The sequence below is a fragment of the Oenanthe melanoleuca genome, chromosome 4, assembly GCF_029582105.1.
Source record: "Oenanthe melanoleuca isolate GR-GAL-2019-014 chromosome 4, OMel1.0, whole genome shotgun sequence".
NCBI classification, from domain to species: domain Eukaryota; kingdom Metazoa; phylum Chordata; class Aves; order Passeriformes; family Muscicapidae; genus Oenanthe; species Oenanthe melanoleuca.
This window is the reverse complement of record NC_079337.1, coordinates 45,460,747-45,488,519: the sequence shown is the minus strand read 5'-3', so window position 1 is coordinate 45,488,519 and position 27,773 is coordinate 45,460,747. Positions and strand designations below refer to the sequence as shown.

Here is a 27,773-nt window from a genome sequence, read left to right as displayed (position 1 = left end):
AATTGAGTTACAACCTACTTGTGACTGAGTTTGAAGAAATAATTCCATTCAAAAGGGTTTTTTTGAGCCTGACCCGATTTTTCCCAAGTTTCACAGTCTTTTAACAAACAGCTGAGGTTGAAGCTCATGTTACCAGTGTTTAGGAGTCTATTTTTTTGAAGACTAAGTAGCATTCTTCATCTCCAAAACTGGGTAGGTCTTTAAAAATAAACTTCATAGGAATACAGTGAAAAGGAAATAGTACAGAAGTATAAAAATAGACTCAGGAGTCCAATAACAAACTATAAATCATTCATTTCCATCACACATTGACTTGCAGCAACATTGCTGCTTTTGCTAACAAAAGTAATTCAGGACATTTAGGGATAGGTTCATTCTTTCTAAACAGAAAGCATTTTAACTTGCTCCCAAAACAAAGAAATCACAAATAACCACAGTGTAAGTTACCTCTCTTGACTTACACAAATTTCAGTGCTGTGCCTGACAGAAAGTTTGTCCAAGTCCCTTGTGAACTCAAGGCAGACCTCAAAAAAGCTTGGGTCCTACTCCTGGGAGGTCTTCTGATGACCTGCACTCCTCCTTATTGAAGCATATTAAGTTTGTTTCGAGAAGTTAAACACATGAAGAAGAAAGAGTTGAAGTAAGGTAGGCAGGGAAGCAGTATAAAAAAAAATGGAAGATTACTATGGCTAAAGTCAAATCAAGTGATACAGGAACACAAGCTTCATCTGCAGCCAATGCAGGCTTGCTCCTGCTACCCTCAGCCCAGTAAATTAGCTTGATGCCAGAATGTTTTTGCTGGAATTAACACCATTCAGACTACTACTTAGCTAACCTCTGAACTACATTTAATGCTTACTTTATTCAATGCATTCATCAGTCACATCCATCATGTGGCTCCAAAAAAGTAAATATAACTACATATGAGAATTACTTAGAAAAGCAGATAGCCCACATTTGCTACAGTAAAGACATATTGGTTCTAGTGAAGAAATATATATGAAGTATATGAAGCAATATATCCAAACCAGTTGATCATAATGATAAATGATAGGAGTTGCCTTTGATCCAAGACAACTATAAAAGTTGTTTTGACTGAAAGGAGAAAAATAACCTATCACTAAAAATTCTAATTAGCATGAGTAATGTATGAACTGATTCAATACAGAAAACCTACTTTAATTCTATGGTCATAAATTGGTCAAAGATACATCTGCCAAAAAAAGGACTCCTAATAATGTGCAATTTATTTTACCAAAATTTACTATTAATATGCCTAATTTCTAGTATCATCAGATAGAAAAATCTTCATATTCTATAAGTTTCATAGCCCAACTTGCTCCCTCACAGAATCCTTCAAGGACAATCCCACCATGTTACTTGAGAAAAAAAAAAAAATCAAATGCATTAAACCACCCAGTCAATAATGCAGAATCAACAGCTCATAAAACAAAACCCTTATTTAAAAGTATCATGTCACCATATTTGTTTTCCTTAACAACTTCTACTGCTTCTTAATATTTCAGTACAGATGGGATCTCAATTGCAAAAAAAAAAAAAAAAACTGGGCAGAGACACCTGCATGCCATTTCAAGGAGGGTAAAGTATAGGGCTAATAGGCTTAAGTCAGGGATAGTCATAATTAGTAGTAGAAGTAGTATTAGAAGAAGACCCAAATCACATTGCAAATGGTGAGATATTCAGCAAAAAGAACTGTAAGAGTTAGGTGTCCAGGCATCTTCTTTCCCAATTAGCATACACTTCCTCCCTAGGCTAAGTGAAAATTTTTAATTTTGGGAGATTGGTAAATTTAGTATTACAGGCAAAGGCTGTTCAAAAAAAGTTTCCAGTTTAAAATACAACTCTTCCTTGAGCTCTGGCAATTGTACTGCTGCCAACAGAATTTCTACCACAATAGTGCCAGCACAGTACAGATTTTTTTTTAAATACTGACTGGATCAAGAAATCAAGCCTATCACTTATCTATTGAGAAAAAATGTGTAGATTTACATTAAGAAACATCACTTACAAATTACATGCTACAGACCATATATTGTCTGGCATTCTTTATGCACCACAAACTCACCACCAATCTCAGTACCAAGGAAACTGAGATTTCATTATCTCTAGTAAATCAGCACTGACTAGACAGTATTTGTGCAGAACAAAAAGCCAGGTTCATAATAAAGAATAAATAGAAAGTATAATAGTAATACAAGATGAAATAATATAGTGTATATTAATAAGCAATAAAATAAAATTCTAGATTAGTCCTTATAAGCAAAATATAGCAAGGAGTCTTTTACATGTCAGGCTGGAAAGCAGGGTGTGACATCCATGTTAGGTTCTAGAGTAGCAGAGCAGTGATCCTAGCTTTTGTTCTGCACAGTAGGAGACCAGAAGTAATCCTCTAGTCATAAAAAGGATTGCACAACAGTTAAGCCTTTATAGCAGTAGCTGTGGCTCACCTTGTACAACTGTCTTGGAAGAGTCTCAAATCATCTTAGTAGAGGAATAATTAGGCAGAAAGTCATGAAAAAAACAAGAAACTGTTCAAGGTACAATCAACACTATCACTCTTACATACTCATAACATTAATGTGTAACCCCTTGATTGCTCCCCTGGGTCCTTTCAAAATCTCCCAATCCATGAGAACGCTCCCATATTTATCCCAGCAGTATTAATTAAGCAGAGGAATAGAAGTGTTAATTAATAGCAGTGGAATTAAGCAGTGTTCACATCTCATTTTATCTATCTTTGAAAGAAAGTTGAAAGTTGAAAGAAGATATGTGTGTTCTGTTGCTAGTTTTATTTTTTAAATAATAATAGCAATAGAAGTAACAATAACAACAATAGGAAAAAAAGAGAAAGAGGTATTTCTCCAAAATGGCTAAGCAATATTCACTACTAACTTAAAGCAATTCTGTCCGTGAATCAAGAAGCCTCCCTGAGAATAAGTTTTATTAAGCTACCTGAGAATACTACTGTTTTTCCTATTTTTAAAAATAAAATCTAATAAATAAATCTAGGATTAAACTGTTCTTAAGTAATCCTTTTTTTTCCTAGGCATGCAAATAAAAGCTATCACCAAAAGCTGTATTTACTTTCACTCCTCAGGAGCAGCCAAGATACTCTATTAAGCTTTATGCTGCACAGCCAAGAAGCTTAGCATAAGCTCACAGCACTAATGCTTCCATGTACAAGGTGAACTCCGTGCTACTATAAACATATTTCTTGGTTCCTGTCTCTTACCAGCAGCCAATAGAGTGACAAATAACAAACTCCTCAGGAGCATATATACCCTTTTAAGCAGAAATGAGAGCTAACAAAACATAACCAGGAGATTGAAAACAGTATCTACAGTAGGAGAGCAAAGAAGAGGAAGAAAAATGGAAGTGGGTGGACAGCAGTTGCGCAGCAATAGAAAATGGAAGGGGTGGGAAGGCAAAAATGAGAAGATGAATAGGGAAGGAGGCAAATGAGATGTGAAAAGAGACAGAAGACAAAATTAACAAGTTAGTCTAAAACAGCACTTCTTAAATCCTGGCTCAGCCAAAGGAAATTACAAAGTCAGCCTGACAGGAAGAGTAAGTAAATTACAATGCTGCTGTCAGCGTCTCACTTCTTGAGTGGTGTTGCCAAGAGTGGGTCATGGCTGGGAAGTGGTGGCCCACTGCATGGCTGGGACAGGTGCTGCAGTGACTTTCTTAGCTAGCACCATTTATTGGGAATGGGAAAAGAGAGGAAAGGGTAATCATCAGGGAGCTCAACTGGAAAAGAGATCAAGCCTTTATTAGCTAGTCCACACACTAAAACAGCTCCTACACAAGTCAGACAATCCAAAGCATTAGGAAAGCAGGAAAGCATTTTGTTAAACAGAGCCCCAAAAACTTATCAGGAACTGAGGTGAACTACTGTGCAAAGATATACAAATTATATTAAAATTATATCTATGGTAAAAAAGTTTCCATCCAAAAATTCCTAAAAAAATCCCTGAAACTGTAATAAAGAAAGAAAACTCTTCATAGGCAACCCATGCAATGCAAGAACTGTGATGTTTAGGGAAGTGGTCCAAGGTATAGCTGCAATGCTTTAACATATTTTAATTCATTAAAGACATTAGCCACATAAAATAACACGATGCCTTTATAATCTGCAAGATCTTCCCCTGTATAATCAGTCCATACAGAATCAATGTGAAAAAGGAAAGTAAATTTCCTCAAGATTCCCATCCTAACTGGCCTTCAGCAAAACACAAACATAGAAGGCACTGCACGTATAGATGGACATAACTGCCACCTCTTCCCTGAGTTTATTCAATAATGCAAATAAGAATTAAATCATGTTTTACAGGTTTTTATAACTGAATATAGTATAGTACAGTATTAGCCTTCCATTAATCTGGTGTATAATGCATCATTAACTCAAAGGGAACCTGGGAGGAAGCTGAAGGCCAATTTTTACTGAGAAACACCACCAAAACCACAGAAAATGTTTGCATAAGCTAAAAACATACCATGAATGTCTCTTCTGTACTTCTTTTTCTTTGTACTGGAGCAACTGGAAATTCAAGAAGGGACTTTACCGTCTTCCTTTTGGCTTTTTCCATTTGAATGTTAGTAAAATAGTTGACAGCAGCAAACTCAATAAGAGCAGAGAACACAAAGGCAAAGCAAACCGCTATGAACCAGTCCATGGCAGTAGCGTAGGATACTTTTGGCAGTGAATGTCTTGCACTGATGCTCAGTGTAGTCATTGTCAACACTGTGGTTATTCCTTCAAAAAAACAAAGCAAAAGAACTGTTGAATCAAAGTAAAACAAAGCAAGAATGGCAAGCAGCTTCAAACAATTTTAAACCACTTGGGAGTCTTTCTCTGCTGCTTGTGAATATGGCATTAGATCTAAGTCATGGCAAGCTACACATATCCGTGAGCAACTAAGCCCACAGTTAATCCTTTTTAAAGGAGGCAGAGAAAACCATGACTTCAACAGATCATCTACATCACATAAAGAAAACACAGAAGCCTTCATTTCATATGTTTTTCACTCCAAGTTCAGTAGAACTTTTTACATGTTATTTTCTAAACATTTGAATAAGATTTAAGTTGTTAAATTGGGGTATACTCCTCAGACCGCAACAAAAACATGACTTTTCTTGTAAATTGTTCTGAATGCCACCTATTATTCTGCATCTATGCCTCTGATCACACTTGTAATACAGGAGTCATTAAGTCATGACAAAATATTTTGGTGCTAAGGAAGAATATTATGTTAAGAACTCTGTTAGTTAAGAAACCATCAGGTTTTTTTAGTCTTCTGCTACTAGTCAGCCAATTAAATTTAACTAGCATTTCATCTTCTGAAAGAACAACTTTAACTAAAGAGTGTACAAGCATGAACACTGAACTCAAAAGATAGCCACTTCATGGTAATACTTCAAATGCAAACACATGCTGTATAAAAACATGAATGGGATCTTTTTTTCTTTTTTCATCCAAAATATCCCACATCATACAAATGTAAAACCCCAACTATGTAGTGAACATTGCATAAATCCTAGCATGATAACTTCAACGAGTGACTACAAATAGAGATGTCCTTACTCTTACGAAAAGAACACTGTATCCATTCTAATTCAAGATGCACTTCTTAAGCTCAGAAGAATTTAAATTCATTAAGAATATGTTTTTCAACAGATTGTTCACATCCCTATTTGCTAAATGATGGTACTCCATCAAGGTAATATAATTTTAAAAAAGCTTCACACTGCCATACAGAGAACTGGTCGCGATGAAATCAGTCCTTCCTATTAAAGAAGAAAAATGTAAAAAGAGTAATAGCCAGGTCATGGAAACTCAAAGGATTTCTCAGCATTTTCAGAAGGACAAAAAATACAGATGCAAGCTCACAAAACCTTCTTCAGTGGGAAGGTGTTGAAAACCACACCATTGAAAATGTTTAAGTCTGAGAAAAAAAATTATGGAAAGTTGTTAGGGTTTAGGTTTTTTTCCTGGAAGAGATGCATCTCTGTTTAGCCTTATCCTGTCTAAGGACCTGAGTACAGCTTTGTCCACTTCAAGTAAAAAGTTTGTCCAAATTGTTTCTAAAAATGTTTCTTTAATAGATGTAAAAATAGTGAAATAAATGGCCAAACATTAATCAAAAACAAGCAGGAGATGGTACAGTATTAGTTTACTGACAGTCTTCATCAGAGTTTTCCCTATTAAATCATTCTTCTGGAAGACTTGGAGCTGCCAGTACAGCTGCAGCATCTTGCCAGCATCTAGCAGTCTATAGAAAGGCTTGTAGTAGAACATTCTCTTCCTGCTTTAGGCTGCTTTTAAAATGTTTTCATCCTATTTCTTTGTTAGGAAACACATTTCCATTTAGATTCTCGCACTTTGTCTTTCACTGAAGATTTTCTGTTACTTTCACTGTGCCATCTCATTCAAGCTGTATTTTGAAGAGAGCAATTTTAATATCTTGTGATCATTTTGCTTCTGTAATTCATTTTCATGATGGCAGTGGTAGAAAGGAAAGACAAGCACTAAATATGAAATTACAGTAACAGAATTTCACCCTTACTCATAGCAAGCTTCCACTGATGACACAGATACCTCATAACAAGATGTTTGAACATCTCACACGCTCCAATTTATTTTACAAGTATTCTACAGAGTTCAAGTTCAAGTACTTACACTACTGTCCACTGGAGGATAAACCTGATCTGGGTGTAGACTAAGGACTTGAGTGTATTACTCAGATCCAGGTCTTTCCAGCTTGCTCCCTCAAGTAGGTAGCATCCCTAGAGCTGAGCAGCCATTTACTACAGGTGACCATGCAACCCTTCTGGTTATATATTCCAAGTTTCTCTCCAGATTCCAAAGATTCACATTCTTCATACATCAAGAGCAAAATTCACTCTGAATTTAGATATTCCCTTGTTTCTGCAACAGCATGGAGTATACCTCAAAGCACTAAAAAGGCCTATTCTAGTGAGAGTTATGGAGAGAGCAAGTACAAATAAAAAATAAAAAAAAAATTACCAAATACAGTTCGAGCAGGAACAGATTCCTTATTTATCCAAAATGAAACTTGAGAGAGGATCACAGTCATAATGCATGGGATATAGGTCTGAATCATAAAATAACCCATTTTCCTTCTGAGGTGGAAATAAACTGTCATAACAATATATTCACCTAAAAAAAAAAAAAGAAGAAAATATTTCTCTGTGTATAAAATTTGTATGTCAGACTCTCAAGTAGGATAGTTTAAGGTGGTGCTATACATGTAACTTAACATGTACAGAGATATCTTCTTTAGAACAAGAATGAATGAAGGTTTTTTAAAAAAATCCTAGGCCCTTACAAGGAAGCTGATATCAAAAATACTCTAATACAACTAATACTGTTGGATTAGATTTAACAATACAAGCATGATTTTGAAAATCCTTTGGACAGCTGCTGAAGAAGAGAATCCCAAGACACAATTTATCCACCTACCACAGTATCCATAATATTGTGGTACCTACCTGATGAATAAAACAATAAGAACAATGATACACACCAAACATTATGCAAGCATCTCAACTTTTTGCTAGGTTTACAAGTCAGCTCTACTATGATGACAAAACAAATACAACAATCATTGAGAAGAATTAAAAATACTCTAAATTTATCTAAAACGTTATCATTCATGTTAAGCAAACAGACCAAAAAAGCAATTTTACCATAAACTCAATAAACTGCCTCAATAAAGCACTACAGAATAAGCCTTTTTGGACAGCAAGGACTTTTTCTGTTAACACATAATAATCTATATTAGTAAATTTCTAGTGAATTGCAAAATGCCATTTTATCTTTGAATAAAACATCCACAGAGTAATATATCAAATATATTTGCTTTATTGGTTTCATTTTGACTATCTCACAACACCCAAACCTGCTGATGCTTAGAAAATGATTCCAAATTTTAAAAATATTTTGGGAATATGCTTTTTTATCACCACACTGCTCATCAGTGATACTTCACTCATTTTGGATGCCTGTAGTTGCCATTTGCCTTATTTCTTACAGCACAAATCAGCAGAAGTATCTATTGTGACTAACATATTTGTGCCTACCCTTATCTGACTAGAGGGTTTTTATGGTTTTAATAACCCATTCTGTATGCTGTACTTCTATCCTGAGCTGTTTGCACCACCAAACAAAGGAAGTCTTTTGCACATAATGTGGATACAGTGCTGAGAAATTACTTCCTTACCCAGGCATCCTCTTGACTCTTCAAACTGCATTTTAAGCAGTGATTAAATGCTCATTTTGTCCCTTGGAGTAATGATCTCATTCTAGCTTTCTGAAAGACTGTCACAATCTACTGTAATGAATCTGCAAATGTAAATCTCAAGGACAGAAACCTAATTCAGATTTACACTCTCAGCCCTTAATACATATCCTATGACATTCAGTAAAATAAAACTTACAGGAAGGTAAAAAAAAAAATGAAAAAAAGTTTTGTGCAATGTTACAGGTTAGTTTTATCTCAAGTTGATTTTTACTGATGAAGTTCCTACCTGTAATAGATTTAATAGTTTCAGAGGATACTGTATGCCCAAGCAGGTCATACTGAACTAAACTGGAAGACTCCTCAGGAACTTCCACTGACTTCTCAGGTCCTTTTGTCCAGGTATAAATCATTTCACTCTTTGGATAAGCATCTACAACACAGCATCAGTTTGCATAAATAGGAAACTTTTCCTCATGCCTTACTAAGAACCCAAGCCAAACCTACTGAAACCAAACAGTAAAACACACATGAACGACTTCAGAACATAGCCTTCATGTTAAGTCACCCCCAAAAAGCCACCCTCGGAGTAGAATAAATAAGAGCTGAGGTTATATGTCAAGTGTCACACATAAATTCACTTCACATATGAATATGAAGGCTAAACGCAAATCCCTTCTGGCTCAGCCCTTACTGTGCATGCAAAGTTTATCTTTATTTTAGCAATTTCTAAATAAAATTTTACTATTAAAATATATTAATCTAAAAAAAAAAAAAAAAAAAAAAGTGTGTACAAGGAGGATATATTTTGAGGACTGGGTCCACATTACTTTACAGAAAAGAATGATTATACTAAAAAGATCAATATTTTAAACTTCTGTTTAAAATATTTGCCAGAAACCATAGGTCAGTAAAAAATTCACAATGGCCCCAAAATAAGGACACACAAAGAAACATTTTACATTTAATGCAAAAGACATATCTCAGGGTAGCATTCAATCCCTACACAGTCCAAACTCCTGTTAAAATTGAATGAAATAAGTCTTACATTTGAAATGGCTTCATGTTATTTCAAGTTTCACTGTGGGAAACATCAGACTAGTGTTCAGTACAATTCCTGCTGAGTGGTGATTCTGTCTGAAGTCACTATCAAAGCACCCCTATCATACAGCTCATACCAAAGACAAATCTTGCAGCACCTGGTCTCCACTGATGAGAAATCATATCAGAGCAGTGTCTTTCATAGCCCCATTCAGGCTGACTACCTAGCTGTATAAGCTAAATTCATGCAATGGAAAACCTCTGAAGGTGCTCCAGTCATTTCTGACTTCAGAGCTCTGGGGTCAAGGAAAACAGATTAATGTCCAGCCATCAAAGGATCTAAAGCAGAGAAGTCAATGACCAAGAAGGCTTAAAAGAATAACAAGATAGTTAATGGAGTGGACCAGCCATCTCCAGGGTGTCTCAGAGGTCTCTGCTTTTGATTCACATCAGAGAACCACAGCTACTCTCTCGTGTTTGTTATGCAGATACCCCAAACTGCTCCTTCTACCCGAAGTTTGGTTGTCCTTCAAAACCTGTATCTGACTTCAAAGCAGAAAATCATCCTCACTAAGATTTTTGTCACCAGTTAAAAAGTTACTTATCTGGTCTAAACTTGCCATGCAGACTCATTTTTCAGGCCAGCAGATAAACAATTACAACTAGAGGTCAAATCTCTGCACATAACCTTCACCTCTGTCTTAAGATGCCAACGTGCTTCCACTACCTGTAGAGAAAGTCAGCTAACCTGCTTCCCTAGGTGTCTTTTACCTGCCCGTTTTAAGTTTGTCTTCTCCAGAGAATCTCTCACTTCACTGAGTATCCAATTCCTCCCCAAGAACCAAGAAAAACTATCTATTTCAAGAAACTGTGTAACCAGAATAGTGGGGTTTAACATAATAGCTGAATCAATGCCTGCTTTTTAGTTCTCTGGGTTTAATTACTGAGGTCCAAAATTGAAGTCCTGAGGAACTTAACAGGAGTTTTGTCTGCATAGGGATTGTATATCAAGACATAACTGAAAAATTCAGAAACTCTAGTTACTGCTCAAAATTTAATTCTACTATTTAAATTCTGTAGTTACAAGAAATTTCATAATTGCAACTTACAACTCCCAAATTTGAGAGGACAAGCATGACCATCCATGGGAAAATCCACTAATCTCATGGGACACTCTGCACTTATTGTAAGCCTATAATGGAACAAATTAAATAGTCTCTGGTTGCCATTTTGTCTAGGCAGTAAAACTTTTGCATACAGTAATTGTAAGAAGTCAAACAAACAGATTAGATACCTCATTGTGTACAGGATGGTGCCATTTCTCATTATTCTGAAGAGTTTATTTGGGGCTGTCATATTATGTGCAACAGACTTTTTCCCGTTCCTGAAGAAAGTATCAGGAGTCCATACCTTCGAAACCATCAAGTTGTTAAGTCTTAAAATTTCAATAGGCCCATCATATTTTAACCTTTTATCTACCCATGTCTGACGAAAGAAGACATCCATTGTATATTCCTGTATTAAATTGCAGAAAAACAAAGATCAAAATTGTATGTGTGTTTCCTGTAAAAGAAGAATTAGAAAAATAAATCCTAAGTCCACTGCACAAACATTTTTCCACCAATTAAAGTGTCTAGTGTACTTCTCAAAAGCTTAATTTCTTACATTAGTCATATCAATAAACTGCTACACATTTAATCATTAAGGAATAATTAATCTAATTAGGTTGCAGGCAACAGACAACTGAATTTGAAGTCAAGCATATAACTGGAAACAAAATGATCCCTGAGAACTGTCAACAGATTTTTAAAGGATATATCCATAGATTGGTTGCTGATGGCTAAATTGAAAACACCAGGAAAAATTATTAGTTCCACTTTAAAGTTAGGAAAGAAAACCTAACTTCATCTCATGGAAAGTAAGCTTTTAACTGAGGAAAGCTAAGTAAGTTCTTTGCCATGCCCATAAAACAGGGGTAATAAATTATGCAGAGATTTGCATATAAATACCTTTTTTTAAACTGTGTAACTATCCCATTAACTTCCTCAGAAAAGCCACTCAGATGCTCCAAAGAAAACATGCAGAACTGCAGACACAGGCACATCATGAGAAATCGTATGTGAATGAATGGATGAAAGAATGCATTTCTCATCTCAGGAAGCTACACAAAAAAAAACCTATCATGTGGCATTGAAAAAGGTCACATAGAAGGCTTTAAGCCCTTTCTAACATACAGTTTTGATTTTGTTGTTAAGCCAAACAACATTTTCTGACTTAATTTCAAATTCTTCTGCATAAAGTTTCCATTGAAATTACTTATAAGGGCATATCTATCTGCATTGGCAAAGAGGCACGTGTACTAGTGTAATGCATCTTAGAATTATATCTGTCTTCTTTTCCATGACTGTATCCTCCACTGTGATTTACAGTTAATCCATGAAAAGTGTTTCCTCTAGTGTCATTTCTTGATGGAAACTTCATAGCTCATAAGAAGCAGTTTCTGTTATTAGCTTCTACCTGACAGATTTTGTAATATAAGACTTCAATGGGTAGAAAATCAACTAAAAAGACATTCTGGTCATCTCCTGTACTGAGACCATAGCACATGTCACTGTTCCAGCAGATTTTATGAGAGCAGCCACATTCAGATTACATTGGGTCACTAATGGATATATTAACTAACAATTGATATATTAATATATATCTAAATAGATATATTAATATAATGGATATATTAACAAACTATTAATAATAGTAACAACATATATTAACTTGTTAGTTAATATACCCAATTCCTGTATCCCTTAATAGCCTGCTGAATCATCCCTAATGAAAAAAGGGAAATAAGGGAAAAAAAAAAGGGAAAAAAGGGAAATAAAAGGGAATAATACTTGCAAGCTCCTGACCTATCTTCAGCCCATGATCTCACTTCTGCCTATATATGTGCTCCAATATAACTAATAACTTCCCATGAAAACGAAACCTGAGAGATGTCATGCAGCCCTCACTGTAGATTTGAGGCACATATTACTAGATTTCCTTGGGACCACATTCTTGTACCCCTTCCACTCTGATAAGCATCATACTGTACATGATAACCAATGAAGAGGTAAGATGCATTTCAACATGAGACTGGTGTCAGAAATGCAGCTCTTGAAAAAATATCTTGCTCTCACATACTTTTCCCCATAATAGAAGTAAATCAGGTGCAACACAAAGTGAACAACAGCTCTATATGGGAAGAAACTTACTACCCTGGTACTGCTTTTTCCATGAAGAAGTTCAGTTCAGCACATACGGCTGTGTTACTTTCACAGGACTTCTTTAATATGTTATAAAAAGATCAACTGCTGTATGATTTAAGGGTTCATCACTGTATTTTAGAAGTTGATGAGAGTTTTGATGGATTTGACCTTGAAAGCAAAGGCCATTCAGGCACAAATAACAGAACATGCAAATGTAATATTTCCCCTCTGTTACAATTTCATGCATGTCACTTGGACGTTTAATTTCTGCAGATATTTATGAAAACTGTTATCAAACATTTGCTGAAAGTGATGCTTAAAGGAGCACAAAGATCAGCAAAGGGCATTCATCTGAAATGAAAACGTCAACAAGTATTTTTGAAATGATGTCATTATTATTCACCTGAGAATAACACAAGTTTCAGAAATGAAAAGCAATTTCAAAGACATTACACATTCTCCCCACGGTAGACTTACTTAGACACTCCCTGCAAGGCTGGATTCTGCCTCTGTGCCGTGAAAATCTGTCTTAAATCCTATGAAGTGAATTTCTTAAGCCAGCCAAAACCCACTGAAAGTGTGACCAGAATCAGGCCTTATGTATCTAATTATAACCTGTAAATTAAGCTGTTACTAATCTTGCCTAATTTGCATGATTGACAGAACGGTACAGATGAAGCATCCACTCCTACTGCAGCTAATGGTTTCTCAGAACCAGGAAATGGCATTTTAATCCCAGAAATACATACCATTTCTACATCAGAAACAGGTCCAAAACTGGTGACATATATATCTGTTTTGACTTCAGTAACAGGACCTAATGTATGAAAAGGAAGTGAGCAAGAAAATTTGAATTTTGCAGGTCAACAATTCCCATAAATGATCCTGGTGTGTGAACAGTTACCGCTTTCAGGGTTCTGTGGATGAGCAAGAGCAAAATGCAAACAGAGGTCAATTCACATAAGTCTCAAATAAGAAACACTGCTCAATTACCTTTACCACATAAGTAAACCAAAAGCAGCATTTCCATGCAAATCCCCATTCAGAAGACCAATGTTGACTCAAGGGCTAATAAAATTGATGCCAAAAAATTTAAAGGCTCACTAAGAACACCATTCTACTTAATGAATACTTAATTCTACTGAATCCAGGAAATCTACATTCCTCAAAGCATTTAATACTAATATTTGGACCTACTGGTAATAACTGGACTACAGACATTAGCGTGCCATGCACTGAGCAATTTAGTATTGCAGGATCAAGAACTGTATCCATTTCCTGAGATGCACTTAAGTGCTTTGATACTAATACCCAAAATAAAAGTTGGAGGTCAAAGTACTTTTGAGGTTTTGAACCAAGATCCACAATCTGCTACAATGCCTGTTTTGAAAGAACCAATGATACTTAGGACACTGTCAGAAACAGTGCACTGAGCAGAGGTTTTGCACCCTCACAGCTGCGTATGGCAAAGCAACTACCAGAGAAAGCAGTTTTAATGTATTAATCCTATACTACCTTGAAATTTTAAATGGGCATTCACTCTTCAGTACACTCTACATTTCCCCTTAAACCAAAGAACACACACACTAATTTCACTGGGATTTAGATCTCTTCCTAATGTAAAAGTCTAGAAAGCTGCTAATTATTATCAGCTGTTATGATAATTTTGTGATCAAAGCATTAGCTAACAGTTTAATTCAGGTAATTAACTTACATTCTAAGTTTATAAAAAGAAATCTACTGAAGGTCTTACCAAACACTATCTGTTTGAAAAAAACATGCGTGATCTACAATCACAACCAGCTTCTAAACCCCTTCAACTCAAATTACTAAAGAGGATAAGTGGCTCAAGTCTGATAATTTGGGTTTTATCGTAATATTTGCAATCTCAAAATGAAAGGAGGAAAGACCAAACAGAGTTAGCAGCAAAAGAATATGTGTCACTTGAAAATTTAAAAAAAAAAAAAAAAATTAAAAATCATTCTTCACAGATGTCACTTTGAATCAAATGGTAAAACATTAGAAAAAAGAAGTAAGCAATGGGAAAACAGGCAACCTGAACATCTTGCACCTAGAACAAGTCTCAAGCTGTGAACAAAAAGTAAAAGAAAACCATGTAAAATTGTTTTGCCACAGAATTTGCCAATTATTAAGAGAAGAAAAGCTAAGAATTTTTCATCTAACTGTCAAAAAAGATTGCTTTGCTGTAAGCTAAGTTTCACAGAAGGGCATTTTTTCAAAATAACTCTAAAGAAAATTAATTGTACAACAGCTGATAACTCAGAGGTCCCTGGAAAGTTGCATAGTTTGGCATGTGCATCTCAAAGAGGTTTTAAGAAGCAACCCCCTAAGTTCCAGATAACACACTTTCATACCATGCCATTTGTTTTGCAATGGGTTGTTCTCTAAACATGTCAAATGGAAGCTGCTCCCTTTTCTACAAATAACAAAGCATTTATCCATCAGGGAAATCCATGAGTGCTTAGATCATTCATTTCACTAACAACACAGTCCACTGACATTTCCTGAATATACTTATTTCTGGAGAGCAGAAGAGCTCCAAGAGATTAGAAGACATTTATCTACAGTGCTAGAAAATAGGAGAGAAAAGCCCAGTTATACCTGCATGTAAGAATACAAGAGATTAAATTACAACTGACCTTGCATAAGCACACTATTAAAATTTACCCAGTTAATTTAAATACATAAATATTTTTTTTCATTTGAACTTGAAATATTTCTGGAATCAGTTCTATAGAAGCGAGAAATTAATTTTTCCACATAGCTTTAATAAGAAAATACAGGAATTAGTCTTTGTTACTCAATAATAAGAGAATACTGAATACTGCACTCAGTTCCTGCAAGAATCCCTTCCAGGAACTGAGTTCAATATTCAGCATTTCATTTTTACTGGGTAACAGAGACAAGTCCCTGAATTCCTTTCAGGAACTGCTTTACTTGTTAGTTCTAAGAAACTAAAAAGGAATAGTCTTTAAATAAACCCCAGACCTTTAAGTGTTTTTCATCTGATGATATACTCTTTTCTGTAGCTCACAGAACACTGTAATTTCACAATCATACCAAATTGAACAAAGGGACAGATTTTCCCATAGGCATGAGCTGCTTCTCCTCAGAAATTGATTTCTTTTGTTTTATTAAACGATTACAGCTTCATAGGCAACAGGCATTGAGAGGCTTTTGCAACTTTGCTTTTTGGAGTTTCTCAGAAAGATGGGCAAAGCTAAGATCAAGAGGCTAATCTCCAAATCAGCAAGCTTAAGACTTAATGCTATTAGAAACACTATAGCAGCAGCATAAGACTAAAACTTTGTTTGAGTTTACTCTCCAGTAACTGCTACTCTGTTCTCAAATATTTATTAGTATGACCCACGAGAAAGAAGGAAGTCTCAGACATTTATGAGACCACAAAATAGAGTTCACTTTTGGTTGCTTGCCCAACATGATGGCAGAAGAGTGACAAAACAGATGTTAAAATCACATTTTATTCCACTAGAAAATGGCAGATGAATGCGGATCTAGAAATACTTTAGACATCATAACAGTTATCCAGCTAGCACAGACATACAAATCCTTGCTTTGCAGCCAAAACCTTGGCCAAACAGTTCAGTGGCTGGTAGGAGCAAAGACAGTGAAGCTGATTATCTCCTTAATCCTTTCTCTCCAATTGCAGTCCTCTCATGCTCCACGTCTTCCACCTACATTGGCCTTAACAGTTGTGAAATGACAAATCTTGGATTTTCTAGCACATCCCAGTACTTAATGCCAACCCAGGAGTATCTATGGCGACACCAATACCTATCTCTTATTCTTCTTGTTCTAGAAGAAAACATAGTTGGTAACAATAGCGGGGGTATAAATAGTGAGTCATGCTGCTGCTTCTTTTTTAAACTATTAGTAATCGTGGGAATTCCTGTCAACGAGGAGGTGATCTACAGTCACCTAACCTACTTTTACTGGTGATTTAAGCAGCCCTCCAAAACGAATGTGTTGCACCACTTAATCAACTCAGGCTCTGCAAGCAGAAGATCCTATTAGAATCCTTAACGCTCTATTACTAGCAATAAAATGCAGTGAGTTGTAAGAAGGCCAATTAACTTTAAATATGACCATTTGGGCTTACCCCTCAATGGATCTTCACAAAGTATCTATCCACCATAAATCTTCAGGAATGCTGAAGAACTATTTATATCATACTGGTGTGTATTTTTATGTCAATGAAATAGGAGGAGAGTCCTACACACTGCAGTGGGAACAGTTACGTCTGAATCACTGCTTGCAAGATAATATACTTCAAAGAAGCTCAGGCAGGATTAAAAGCAACCCCTGCAAAAAGCCAGAATAGTTCAGTGTTATAGATGTTACATGTGGGCTGAAGAAGTGATGCCAGGCCCTCACCCTGGGAAGAGGAACAAAAGAGAGCTCTCCCATGCATTTTATGTCTACATATGGGTTGAACTGCAGCACAGCTCCCAGTGAAAGACTTCGGGCTCCATTATCCCTGCGTCTCCATAGGCAACTGTCACTGCAGAGATCTCTGCTGTATGTAAACACTCAAATCCTGCACAGGCTTTCTGTATACTGCAAATTTTTTCAACAAGGGTCCCACAACTAATCGGAAACATTAACAAATAAGTCTGTATAAAGGTTTCAACATACAAAGAACAATTTAAATGCTGTGCAGTTATTGGAGCTATTATGAGATCCCAGGATATATAAATCACATAAAATCCTATTACGTCAGTTCCTAAAGCTACAAAAAAAGTAGAAAAAAAGAAAAAAAGAAAAAAAAGTAATTGCTACAGACTTTTTAAAAATATAACTACATGAGAAAGATTTTTCTCTTTCCAAATTCTTGCTGTCTGAATAGGATTGACATTTTTGAAGAGAGGGAAAGAAAAAAACCAATCATATGAAACATGTTCTCTTGTTTCATTCTATCAGAAAGAACAGCTACAGCTAAGGACACCTGCTATATGTAAGAATTCTGTTTAGAAGCCAGAACTAGGTAGGACATTTTTTAAAAATTAATGCAGAAATCAAACACATGGGCTTCGTTCTCTACCAAAAGGCAGTACAACAAACACAGCAGCATGCAATAACCTTTGTCTCTATGTGTGTTCATCCATCAGCATGTCTAAACCTGAAAAGGGAAAGGTATACCTCCAGAAATTAGGAGATTACTGTTTCTTTGCCTATTTATCAGCAAAACATCTCTGCTGAGACAGCCAATGAACCTAATACTGGTGCCAGTTTTCATGATGTGGACACCTGTCTACTAAGAACTGAACTAAGAATACCAGCTAATTGTATACAGATCACTGAACAACAGACAGATGGTAATGACTTCAAGCATTACTAACCGAGGCCAAATTCAAATCTGTCACCTACAGGTACCTAACACCACATCCTGTCAAGCTTTGAGTCATCAACTTTCACCAGCTGAGAAAGAATGGACAACTGCCGGAGAAAAAAAAATACCCACTTCACTTTTCAATGCTCACTACAAGTCCATTTGCAATCTAAATAGTAAGAACAAATTATAGTATCTTCTACACTCAGCAATGGAACCTTTAAGGTATGCTTGAGTTCCTAATAAGAGCAAATAATCATGTAGATATTTTTATTTTCTCTAAAAAAAGAAAATTGCTTTTGCTCTTCAAATGTATTCCATGTTTATTTTCTGACTAAAGTCCTGCATAGACAGGAAATGAAACTCTTCAGAAATGCTGTTCATCAGCTGAACAACACACAGACTAGAGGGACAGAGAATCCTTCTCCTACCCTTCTCAGTGGAGACAATGGCCAATATATTTAATTCCACCATGTTCTCAGCTGCACTTACACAGTTACAAAATCATGAGAAAGAACACAAAAGGAGGAAGAAAAAGGGAAATCAATGAACACAGTCCTTTTATTCAGGACTATTCTACTCCTTCTATTCAGGAGTCAGCAGTGGATGTGGCAATTTCCACAGGGAAAGCCACTGGGCTAACCCTAGTCGGTGATAGTGAAATTCAAAACTTATGTCAGATTCTACCCCACACAAAGGAGCTCAGGAAGGGAGAGGGCTCCAGCTTCCACCAGTTGATGGGCAACCACACCACAATGCACCAGCAGCAGTCTGTGGGCAATGCCACAACTTGTGGTCAGTGGGTTTCACAGCCAACCTAGGAGCCTTGGGCAGAAGGCAAGGCACACACCACTTTCTTTCTTTCTTCGGCCCGGCCACACAATTGGCCATTAAAAACCAGAGATCAATTGTTCTCTGAAAGGCACAATTCATTAAAATTAGCAGATACATGGCAGAACATGGTGTTGTCACCCTCATCAGCTTCAATCATTCCTTCCTACATCCCTGAGTAAAGGTTTAGTGTGATTAGTTACTGTATCATGAAAATTTCAAAGATACCACTATATTTTTTAAAGCTCCCATCCAATACAGGTTTGAATCAGCTCTTGCAGGCCCTTGCTAGAGTCAAGAGTCACTCAGGTAAAGTCAGAAACCATGCAAGGGTTTAAAATGGCAAATAAGACCCAGATCATTTATTTCAAGTGAATAATGCTCTTTTCAAAGACTTTGGACTTCTACTGTCTCTTTGAAACTAATCAACAGAAAAGGAATTAGGTGATTTTCAGAGAAAATACAGCTTGTGTAACTTTCTATAGTTTTCCTTCATGTAATACACCAAATTTTAAAAGCAGATGAAATGTAGACAGGGTTCAGCTAGAAATGCTTCTACTTCAAACTTTTACGGCTGAATCAAAATAGTACTCTTGAAGTTTTCCAGCAGATGATGATTTTAATTAATGACACTACAAGCAGCTTCTGTAAAAACACTGTTTTTATAGAGAGGTTTTGACCAGGAAACCTACTTGGATTATAAATTGCATGCTGAAATTCAGGATAATGACATAAGAGAGCATGTAGGGAATGAACTAACTTCATTTCCATCACAGTATTTTCAAACATCATACAGCATTACTTTACTCGTTAGTCCCTAAATACCTTCCATCTACTCAAATTCAAAACTCTTATGCACTTAAAGTCTTCCTGACAGCAGTTCCAGGGTTTTTTTTTTTCTTTCCTACATGAAACTGCCCATTCTGCTTTACTTCATTCAATTTCTAGGTGACATTTCTTTGCTTCTCTCTTTAGATTCTCCCCCTGTCCCAACTTAATGAGAACTTTCACCTAAATGGTCTTCAGTAACCTTTTAAATAAACCCTTCTGGTTTTGTTTCCCACACTACCAAACTTCAGAGCGCCTAGTAAGGTGGTTTTTAAGTTTATTAAATTCATTTAATAAAGTGAATTTATAATGCAAGGTGTCAATCCAATGACATGGGAGCTCCATTCTGCTATCAACCCTCAACACATGCTATGCTCCTGACTAAGTACCACCAAGAGAAGCTTCCACACACTCCAGTGGGGTTCACAACTCTCCCAGGAGACCAGATCCACATTTGCAAGCATGCTGAGGCTTCTGAACTTCTCCTCCATAACTACCAAAAATTGTGCAAATTAATGATAGTACGGAGAATTTTGATCCAGCTGTAGGAATATTCCAAAATCACATTTTCTACTTTGCTCTGCATGTGAATTATCTTCATGTATTTTTATTCGTGGTAATACTGGAACATGCCAGCAAAATTCAGAAGTTGGCTACCTCCCTGAGTCTGATTTTAAACATAATTTGTGCCAGAATTAGAAATATTTTCATCAATTTGAAGTTTAAAATCAGCAGCAGTTAGTCCTCTGTGAGGCCTTTTGTTCTTAAAATAAAACCTTCATTTCATTTCAGGCCCTGTGAAAACTAGATGGTGAATCAGCTTCAAGAAGAAAACAAAAATAAGTATTCTGCTGTTCATCAGAAAGTGATATACTTTTAACATTACCAAAACACAGTACACTTTCCATCTCTAAATATTCCTATACTCTTTGACATTTTGTTTGCTATGCTATAAACTAGTAAGTGACCCACTTTCAAGACACAAATCCCATTTGTGATAAAGATTTATAGAAAAAGAAAACAAAAATATAGGTAAGAGTTGATGTTGATATTCTCTATTTCAATAAATAGTCTGTAGTTATTACTCTGAGCAAAAAGTGAAATCTGATCAACTACAGAAATTTTTTTCTTTGGTTGGTTTTGTTGTTTGATTTTGTTTTAGCCAAAATTGTTCTTCTCAAATCAAGTGCAGATAATTTTCACTATAAGGCGCTAGGGAGGCAAGAATCATTTTTAAAAACAAAGCATTTCCCCCCTCATGTTTTACTTGAAACTTCAAAACTCAAAAGATGAGTGATTAAATGTAAACCATAGAGATGGTTATGAGGAAGGAAGAGGCAAAATAATTTTGTGAAATATTGACCCAGAAGTGTTTTCCCCAGGCTGAAATCTGAGTTTCTTCCTCCCTCTCCCGTTTACTTCAATACTGCCAATGTGAAAGTTCAAGAATATACAAAGAACTTTTTCTCCTTTATTGCATTTTGCTGCCACACTTACAGGGGAAAAATACCTACTCTTGCAAAACATCCTGCAAAGGACAACTGTATTAAAATAAAAATCACCATATATTACATATTTAGTAGTTGTTTAATTTTGGAAATCTGATAATGCTCATAAAGCATCTTTGCTGGATGACTAATTAGTTGGCATTCAACCTAAAATGATGCCAAACTTAGCACATCTCTTGTACGCGTGCAGAAGTGTCTGTAACCTCTCCACAAAGACTAAATTGCAAAAGACTATCAGTTCCCAATGACTCCTCCGGGTGTTAATAAATTTAGCTTCCTTCTCACTTAATGTGTAAGCTAACTTAAAAAGGCCTCATTTTATTCCACACACTCAAAATAATGAGAGTGGTCCATGTGTGCCAGGTGCTGTCCTTTAACAATCACGACCATGCATGTGAGAGCACTGCATATGGCATGTGGGGAATGTGCTGGAATACATGTCAGTGTGGATGGATCACATGTATGGAGAAGGTACTTCCAGAGGAGGAAGAAAGTATTTCGCAACATAAACCTACGCAAGGATCTCATTCAAGCCTGTATTGGAAGCAGCCTATGAAAACCTCATTACAGCTTTGAGCATCACAAAAAGGTCTGTAGCATTTATTTATAAATATGTTGTATTTATTGTTTTTACTTTCAAATTTGCATTTTTAATATCTTCGTTCCAGATCACAAAATAAACTTTTATTTTGCCTGGATCTTTATGATTTTTGGTTCCAAGTCCTCACACAAAAACATCAAAATCATAAAGAACAGCAAGTCTGGCTGCTTCTTCAGCATCACAAAACTGCATCTTAACAGCCTGGGGAAAGAAGAGGCCCAAAACCCCCAAACGCAGAACACAGGTGAAGGCAAATTTGAAACTCCACCACGTCTAATTCCTATACGGCAATTAAGTCTACTACTTCTAAATCAAAGCTGGAATTTCAGCAACTGTAGTGAAGAACTGGCACCTGAGCTCTGTTTTTCTCTAACTAGTGGAATAGAATCCATCAGACCTAGCCTCCTGTGCTGGTAAAAGTACACTTGTTTCTATTAGGATCCGATCGCGCAATTTAGGGGGTCAAAACCTGCCAAGAACGCGAAGAATCTGGGTGTTAGACAGGTCACTCCATCCCCACCAAGCCAACGCACACCGGCTTCAGTGCTCATTTTTCGTCCAGCGCAGCAGCAGCAGCCCGAGCCGGGCTGTGGGCAGAGCAGCCGAGCGGGGGCTGAGCCCGGGACCGCCCCAGCGGGGCCCCCACGGCCGGGGCTGCCCGGCTGCCGGCCCTTCCCGGGGGTTCGGACCCGGGGAGTGCGGACACAGCCCCACGGTCGCGGTCGGCACCGGGTCGGTCCGAGCGGCGAGCGCTGCGCCCCCGCCCCTGCCCCGCGACCCCCCGCCCGCCGCCGGCACCGCGCCGCCACCGTACCCCCAAATCCCGGTCGCAGCCGGTTGTCATAGCCATCCAGGAGGCTGTTCAGGATGCTGGTGAAATTCTCCGGCCACAATTTCTCCTCTTTTTTGGTCTGCCCCGGCGGCCCGGTGAGGCTGCGAGGCAAAGAGGGAGCGGGTGAGCGGAGCCCCGGGAGCCCGCGGGAGCGGCGGCCCCGGACCGGCCGCCCGGGCCCCCGGCGCCGCCGCCGGGCTACTCACCAGGTCGCCAGGCACAGGCAATGCAGGAGGGCGATGGAGAGACCCGAGGACATGGCGGTGGCTGGCTCCTTGGCAGAAACCATCTTTGCATGCCATACTTCACGCCTGGGCACGTTAAACGCCTTGTCCGGGGCGGGGAGGGGGACGCGGGGCCCGGCGGGGGGGCGGCGGTCCCCGGCGGTGCCACATGCGCGGCGCCCCGGTTGCCAAGCGCCCGGCACGGGCGGAGGAGCGGCGAGCGAGTTTCCCCGCACCGTTAACTCTCTCGGGGCAACAGGCGCCGGTCCCGCCGCTCCCCCCGCGCCCGCCCCCGGCCCGCCCCGCCCGCGGCCCGCGCTCCGCCCCGCGCTCCCCTCACGGCCCGGCCCGGCCCGGCCGGCGGCACCGCCGGGGGCGCAGCCGGGGGCGCGGGGGCGGCGCGGGGGTGACCGCGGCGGCGGAGCCTCCGCTCGCCCCGAGCGCCTCTGCTCCCCGCCAGGGCAGCGAAACCCAGCGCGGGGGCGGGCGGGGGCGATTAGCTCCCCGGCGAGGAGGGCTCGGGAGCGGGAGGGTCTCTCCGCCACAGTAGGAGAGGAGCTGGCAGGAGAGAGGTAGGAAGAGGAGGTGAAGGAAAGCTTTGACTTCAAGGTTAAAACAGAGCGCGCCCGAAACAGATGGGAGCGAGTGGGTTATCCCAGGTTTCTAAACGCAAAAATGCCAGAATAAGGGAATCGTTTCACGTTTTTTCTTTCTTCTTTTCTTATCGTTCCTATAATTAGGAAGCATAATTTGGTGACCCAAAAAAAAAATGCATTATGCAAGGTCCAAGGGATTCTGAAGAATTACAGTAAAATCCACTCAGAAGTGTTGTTAGTGTGTTACAGGCTATTGGGAAGATGGGGTGGAGGGGGAGAAATGGGGGAAAGGAAGAGAAGGGGGGAGTGTTCCACACGCAGTAAGTATTGGCAATAAACAACTTGTTCTTCTGGTCAAGTGTGCTGCAGAGACAATTGTTGAGGTTTGAAAATCAGTGTGGCATGTCAATTTCAATGAGGGTGGTGAAATTCATCATGCACATAGGGCAGGTGTTGTAATTGACTCAAAGACTACAGAACTGTCAATGCCAACAGTAAAAAGTATTTATTCGTTACTTACTACAGTATCTTTTAGCACTGAAATGCCTGATTATCTTCAAAACTACTGTACTCTTGAAATCTTCCTGCTTGTACTTCAGAGCCTGTTCCAGCTAGGGTGCCCTTTGCTGATTCGTTTGAAAAACAATTAAAGCTGTGCTTGAAATCCATTTAGCCTGCTGACGCTATTTATCTTTCAAAAAACTCTGTCTAGGCAGTCAGTTCTGCTTCCAATTTTAAAAGCCCTATTTAGGCCTCTGCAGATTACTAGTCTGCTTCCTGAGATTTTGACAAGGATCCTCATCTCCTGACTGCTTTACAGGATCCTGATCTGACTGCCTTAGTGGAATGACAAATGTGCTGCCAAAACACCACTGAGTGGGGCAGCCTGCCTATGGACAGCACACACACTCTGTGCAGTATTTACAAACCTGGACAACACAGACAGTAGGATGTCACACCAAGGTCACTTCAGCAATTGTGATGAGGCTCTGGGAGCAGCCTGTTTAACTCCACACACAGGTGAAAACCAGCACAACAGCCAGAGTCCACTGCTCTGTCTCCATTAGCAATCTGATCAGGAGCAACAGAAGGATGGATGCACAGCTCTTCAGAAGTCTAATTTCACCAGAGCCAGATAAATTTGTCTGGGTTAATCAACCACTTGGGATCTTCTGTAAAGTGTTGTAATTTGTTTCTCTGGATCAATCGTCTGCTCTAGCATGGACTATGCCAGGGGGCTACTGAGAACTGGCCTCCATTAAAGACAGCATCTAGTTTTTCTCCCTTGAAATAAAAAGTAAACCCCTTATTGCAGAATATGGAAAATATTTCCTAGTGAGATTATCTTACATAGGGATACCTCAGTAAAATTTTGCTGGCAAAAGTGAAATTCAAAAAACTAAATTGAGGGCAATAGAGGGTAATTGAGAACTGAGCAGAATCCTGCTGGCTAGTCACAAACTTGGAGCAAAACGTGTCTCTATGGCACTGTCATTTATTGCTGCTGGTGAGGAAGAAAACAAACACCCAGGCAGAGCTGGGGACACCCTTGGGTTTAGATTGTTTTAATACTTTCTGGATATGTATAGACACCTGCGTGAGCTGAAATAGCAAAGTTGAGTGGTATTCACCAGTAATGATCTCACCACATCAATGTCGTGAGAAAAGCTATCACACAATCCCCTCTCAAATCCATGCCTGGAGTCAGTAGTTCTGCTACAGCTAGAAATCAGAGAAATTCCCCCTTTCATGAAATCTAGGAACTGAGCTGGTCTTTGAATGGTTTCCAAGTTCTTCAGAGCAAAGAACAATATTATTGATGCCTTTTGTCTCTTCAGTACAGGTACTTCAGTGAAGTAACTGAAGTAACATTCAGTAAAGGTAACATCAGGTTACAAGATTTGTGGACATGCCATGCAAGGGCAAGAAATACTCATGGTGTACTCATGTTGTTTTTTCTAAGAAAATGTAGACATAGTGCCCTTCTGTTATGCCAAGCCTGCCTCAGGTTGTATTGATGCAGTATCTGGGTGCCACATGAGTGCATTCACGCCCTACAATGAAAACACACTTTATCAAAATCTAGAAAATTAATTCCAACACATCTCAAATTTATGAGTGGTTAATATCTCCCTTAAATCCAGTAATGATTATCAAGAAATCAGTAAGATTAATACCAAAACCAGACTGTTGTCCTTAATATCTAAAAATACTGTATTATTTGTAGGTTGATGAAGTATTTACAAAAGTAGACTTGAAGGAAACTTAAAGCAGTTCAAAATAATAGTAAACAGTCCTGTAAGCCACATATAGTACCTCTGAGTATTCATTTATTACTTCTCATATATGCATTGCCCTGCTCAATTTCAATATTTTCTGAATTACAACTTAAGAGGTATCCTTAAGGGGTTTTTTTTGTAATGTATTTGTAGCATAGACACACAGAAGCTCTGGAGGTGCTTCTTTGTCACCAGCAGATGTATGCTGTTTTGAAAAGTACTGCTTCAAATGGTCTTTGATCTCTTCACAGAATATCTGGGTTATATCATCTCTCTAAAATAACTTGATGACTCCAAGAAGGATTTAGTGGTCACTAACTTGATTGGTGGTCCCCAAAAGTGCTGAATTCAGCATTTTCCCAGCTTCTCCAGCTTTCACCACCAATTCTTCCAAGGTTCCTCTGAAGAAATCTCACCCATCAGGCACTATTGTAAGAAGGCGACTATTTTTGCCAGGCTCCATATGCTCAAAAAGCACTTGAATTTTTTAAATAGATTTTTTTTTTACTGTCCCTATACAGATATATCCTACTACTGATTTTTCATGAAACAGACATTCTGGACAAGCCTCAAAAGCAGGTTTATCCAAAGCTATGGATCTTAAGTACAGCTTAATCTTCTTTTTTTTTTTTTTTTTATTTTGTACAATACAGAAAAACAGATTTTTTCATCACTCTTCCCATTTCTACTTTACCATCAGATTAAGTGGAAAGAAAAAGGAAGTCAGTTATTTTCTTGTGTAACTCATTACCTAACCTTTACAGGTTTGTATTTTTTGGGTTGACTTCTTTTCCCCTCTTTTTTAAATTATAAGCTTTATCAACACTACAGGTTATATAGGTAAATTGAAGGTTCCATCCTTTTCCACAGCAGATTTAATTATTCAGCTGATTTTTACCTGATTTAGTTTTGGCCCCAAATCCATGAAGACAGACAAGCTAACATTGAAAAGGCTGTGAAAATCTTTAATGTCCAGCTATATGTTGCATAGTTAAAACCTCTAACTCTTAGAAAAGAGAAGATAAAACTGAGATCACTGCCAAGTATAAATAAATATCTACAACATGGATTTCTTGGATTTTTTGGTTTCTATCCATATCAGTAGAGTTTCTTCAGTCTTGAACAAACAACAAACAAATACATCCTTTTAAAAAATCAGGGGTTGAGTATCCATTCTTTGGAAAACACATAGATATGGATACCTTTCTTGTACTAACTAAAGTATCTTTCATTCCCTTCTCCAACAGGCAAGCTGGTTAAAGAGATCATGGAAACCTACATGTCTTGGCTTTATCATAGCTTTGATCTGGAGTTCAGGGAAAGTCTGTACTACCTGTACTACCTGTACTGCCTGTTCAGAGAAGAGTTTTCAATCAGTGGGGATACCAGGACACTGTGAGCCTCGACTGCACCTCTAGTGATGCATTTATGTTTAAGGAATGTAGATTTTGGATCTACTGATTGAAACTTAAGTTCTGCTCTGGGAATAGTAAGATAGATGCATAAGCTCTTTCTGTCTCCCAGTTCCAGCTTTCCCTGTAGTTCTCTTTCCTGATGTAGTTCTAGAAGTTTTCTTTCCATGTTCCTATTTCAGCATCTGATCACAAAGTTTTTACCAACGCACTCTCTAAAGAGCTTACAGTCTAGATAAACAAGACTAGGTAAGGACTGGATACAAGAAAGTACTGTTATTTCTGTTTTGCTGGGATACAAAAAGTTTAAGTGGCAATGCAACACAATGTACACAATTTAACCACTTCCAATATAAGAAATTTGAAGCGGAACAGGAGCTTAATTCCAGTCTGCTGTGTCCCAGATCAGTTTTCTAGTCACCTCCTCATCTGTCTTTTCAGAGCACAGCATAAGCTCTATGTAAAACTGAACCTTCCACTGGCCCAGCTTTGCTTCACTTCCATGGCCAGAACTCCTACAGAACTGCAGGAGCTGATGCCGACATGCATTTAGCTGTGTATTTTTTCCTCTGACATATGGTATTTACAAGACTGCTCTACAGTACCATGGTTATTTTAACACATATGTCCTTGATTGCTGGGAATAAGACTAGAAGATCCTTTGAGTACAAAATATATATATATGTGTGTGTGTGTGTATATATACACACATATATACATATA

General features: G+C 38.2%; 1 protein-coding gene across 1 annotated transcript in view; it reads right to left on the bottom strand.

Moving 5' to 3' along the window:
• Positions 1 to 23,027, bottom strand: part of GABRA4 (gamma-aminobutyric acid type A receptor subunit alpha4) — a 47,661-nt gene extending 24,634 nt beyond the window's left edge. The window contains exons 1-8 of the mRNA XM_056490780.1: positions 22,746 to 23,027; positions 22,522 to 22,640; positions 13,318 to 13,385; positions 10,618 to 10,838; positions 10,433 to 10,515; positions 8,572 to 8,715; positions 7,049 to 7,201; positions 4,518 to 4,777 (exon numbers count right to left, since the gene is read on the bottom strand). Coding sequence (XP_056346755.1) covers positions 4,518 to 4,777; positions 7,049 to 7,201; positions 8,572 to 8,715; positions 10,433 to 10,515; positions 10,618 to 10,838; positions 13,318 to 13,385; positions 22,522 to 22,640; positions 22,746 to 22,828 — 1,131 coding nt within the window. The 5' untranslated portion in view covers positions 22,829 to 23,027. The remainder of the gene's footprint in view (positions 1 to 4,517; positions 4,778 to 7,048; positions 7,202 to 8,571; positions 8,716 to 10,432; positions 10,516 to 10,617; positions 10,839 to 13,317; positions 13,386 to 22,521; positions 22,641 to 22,745) is intronic.
• Between the last annotated feature and the right edge of the window lie 4,746 nt (positions 23,028 to 27,773).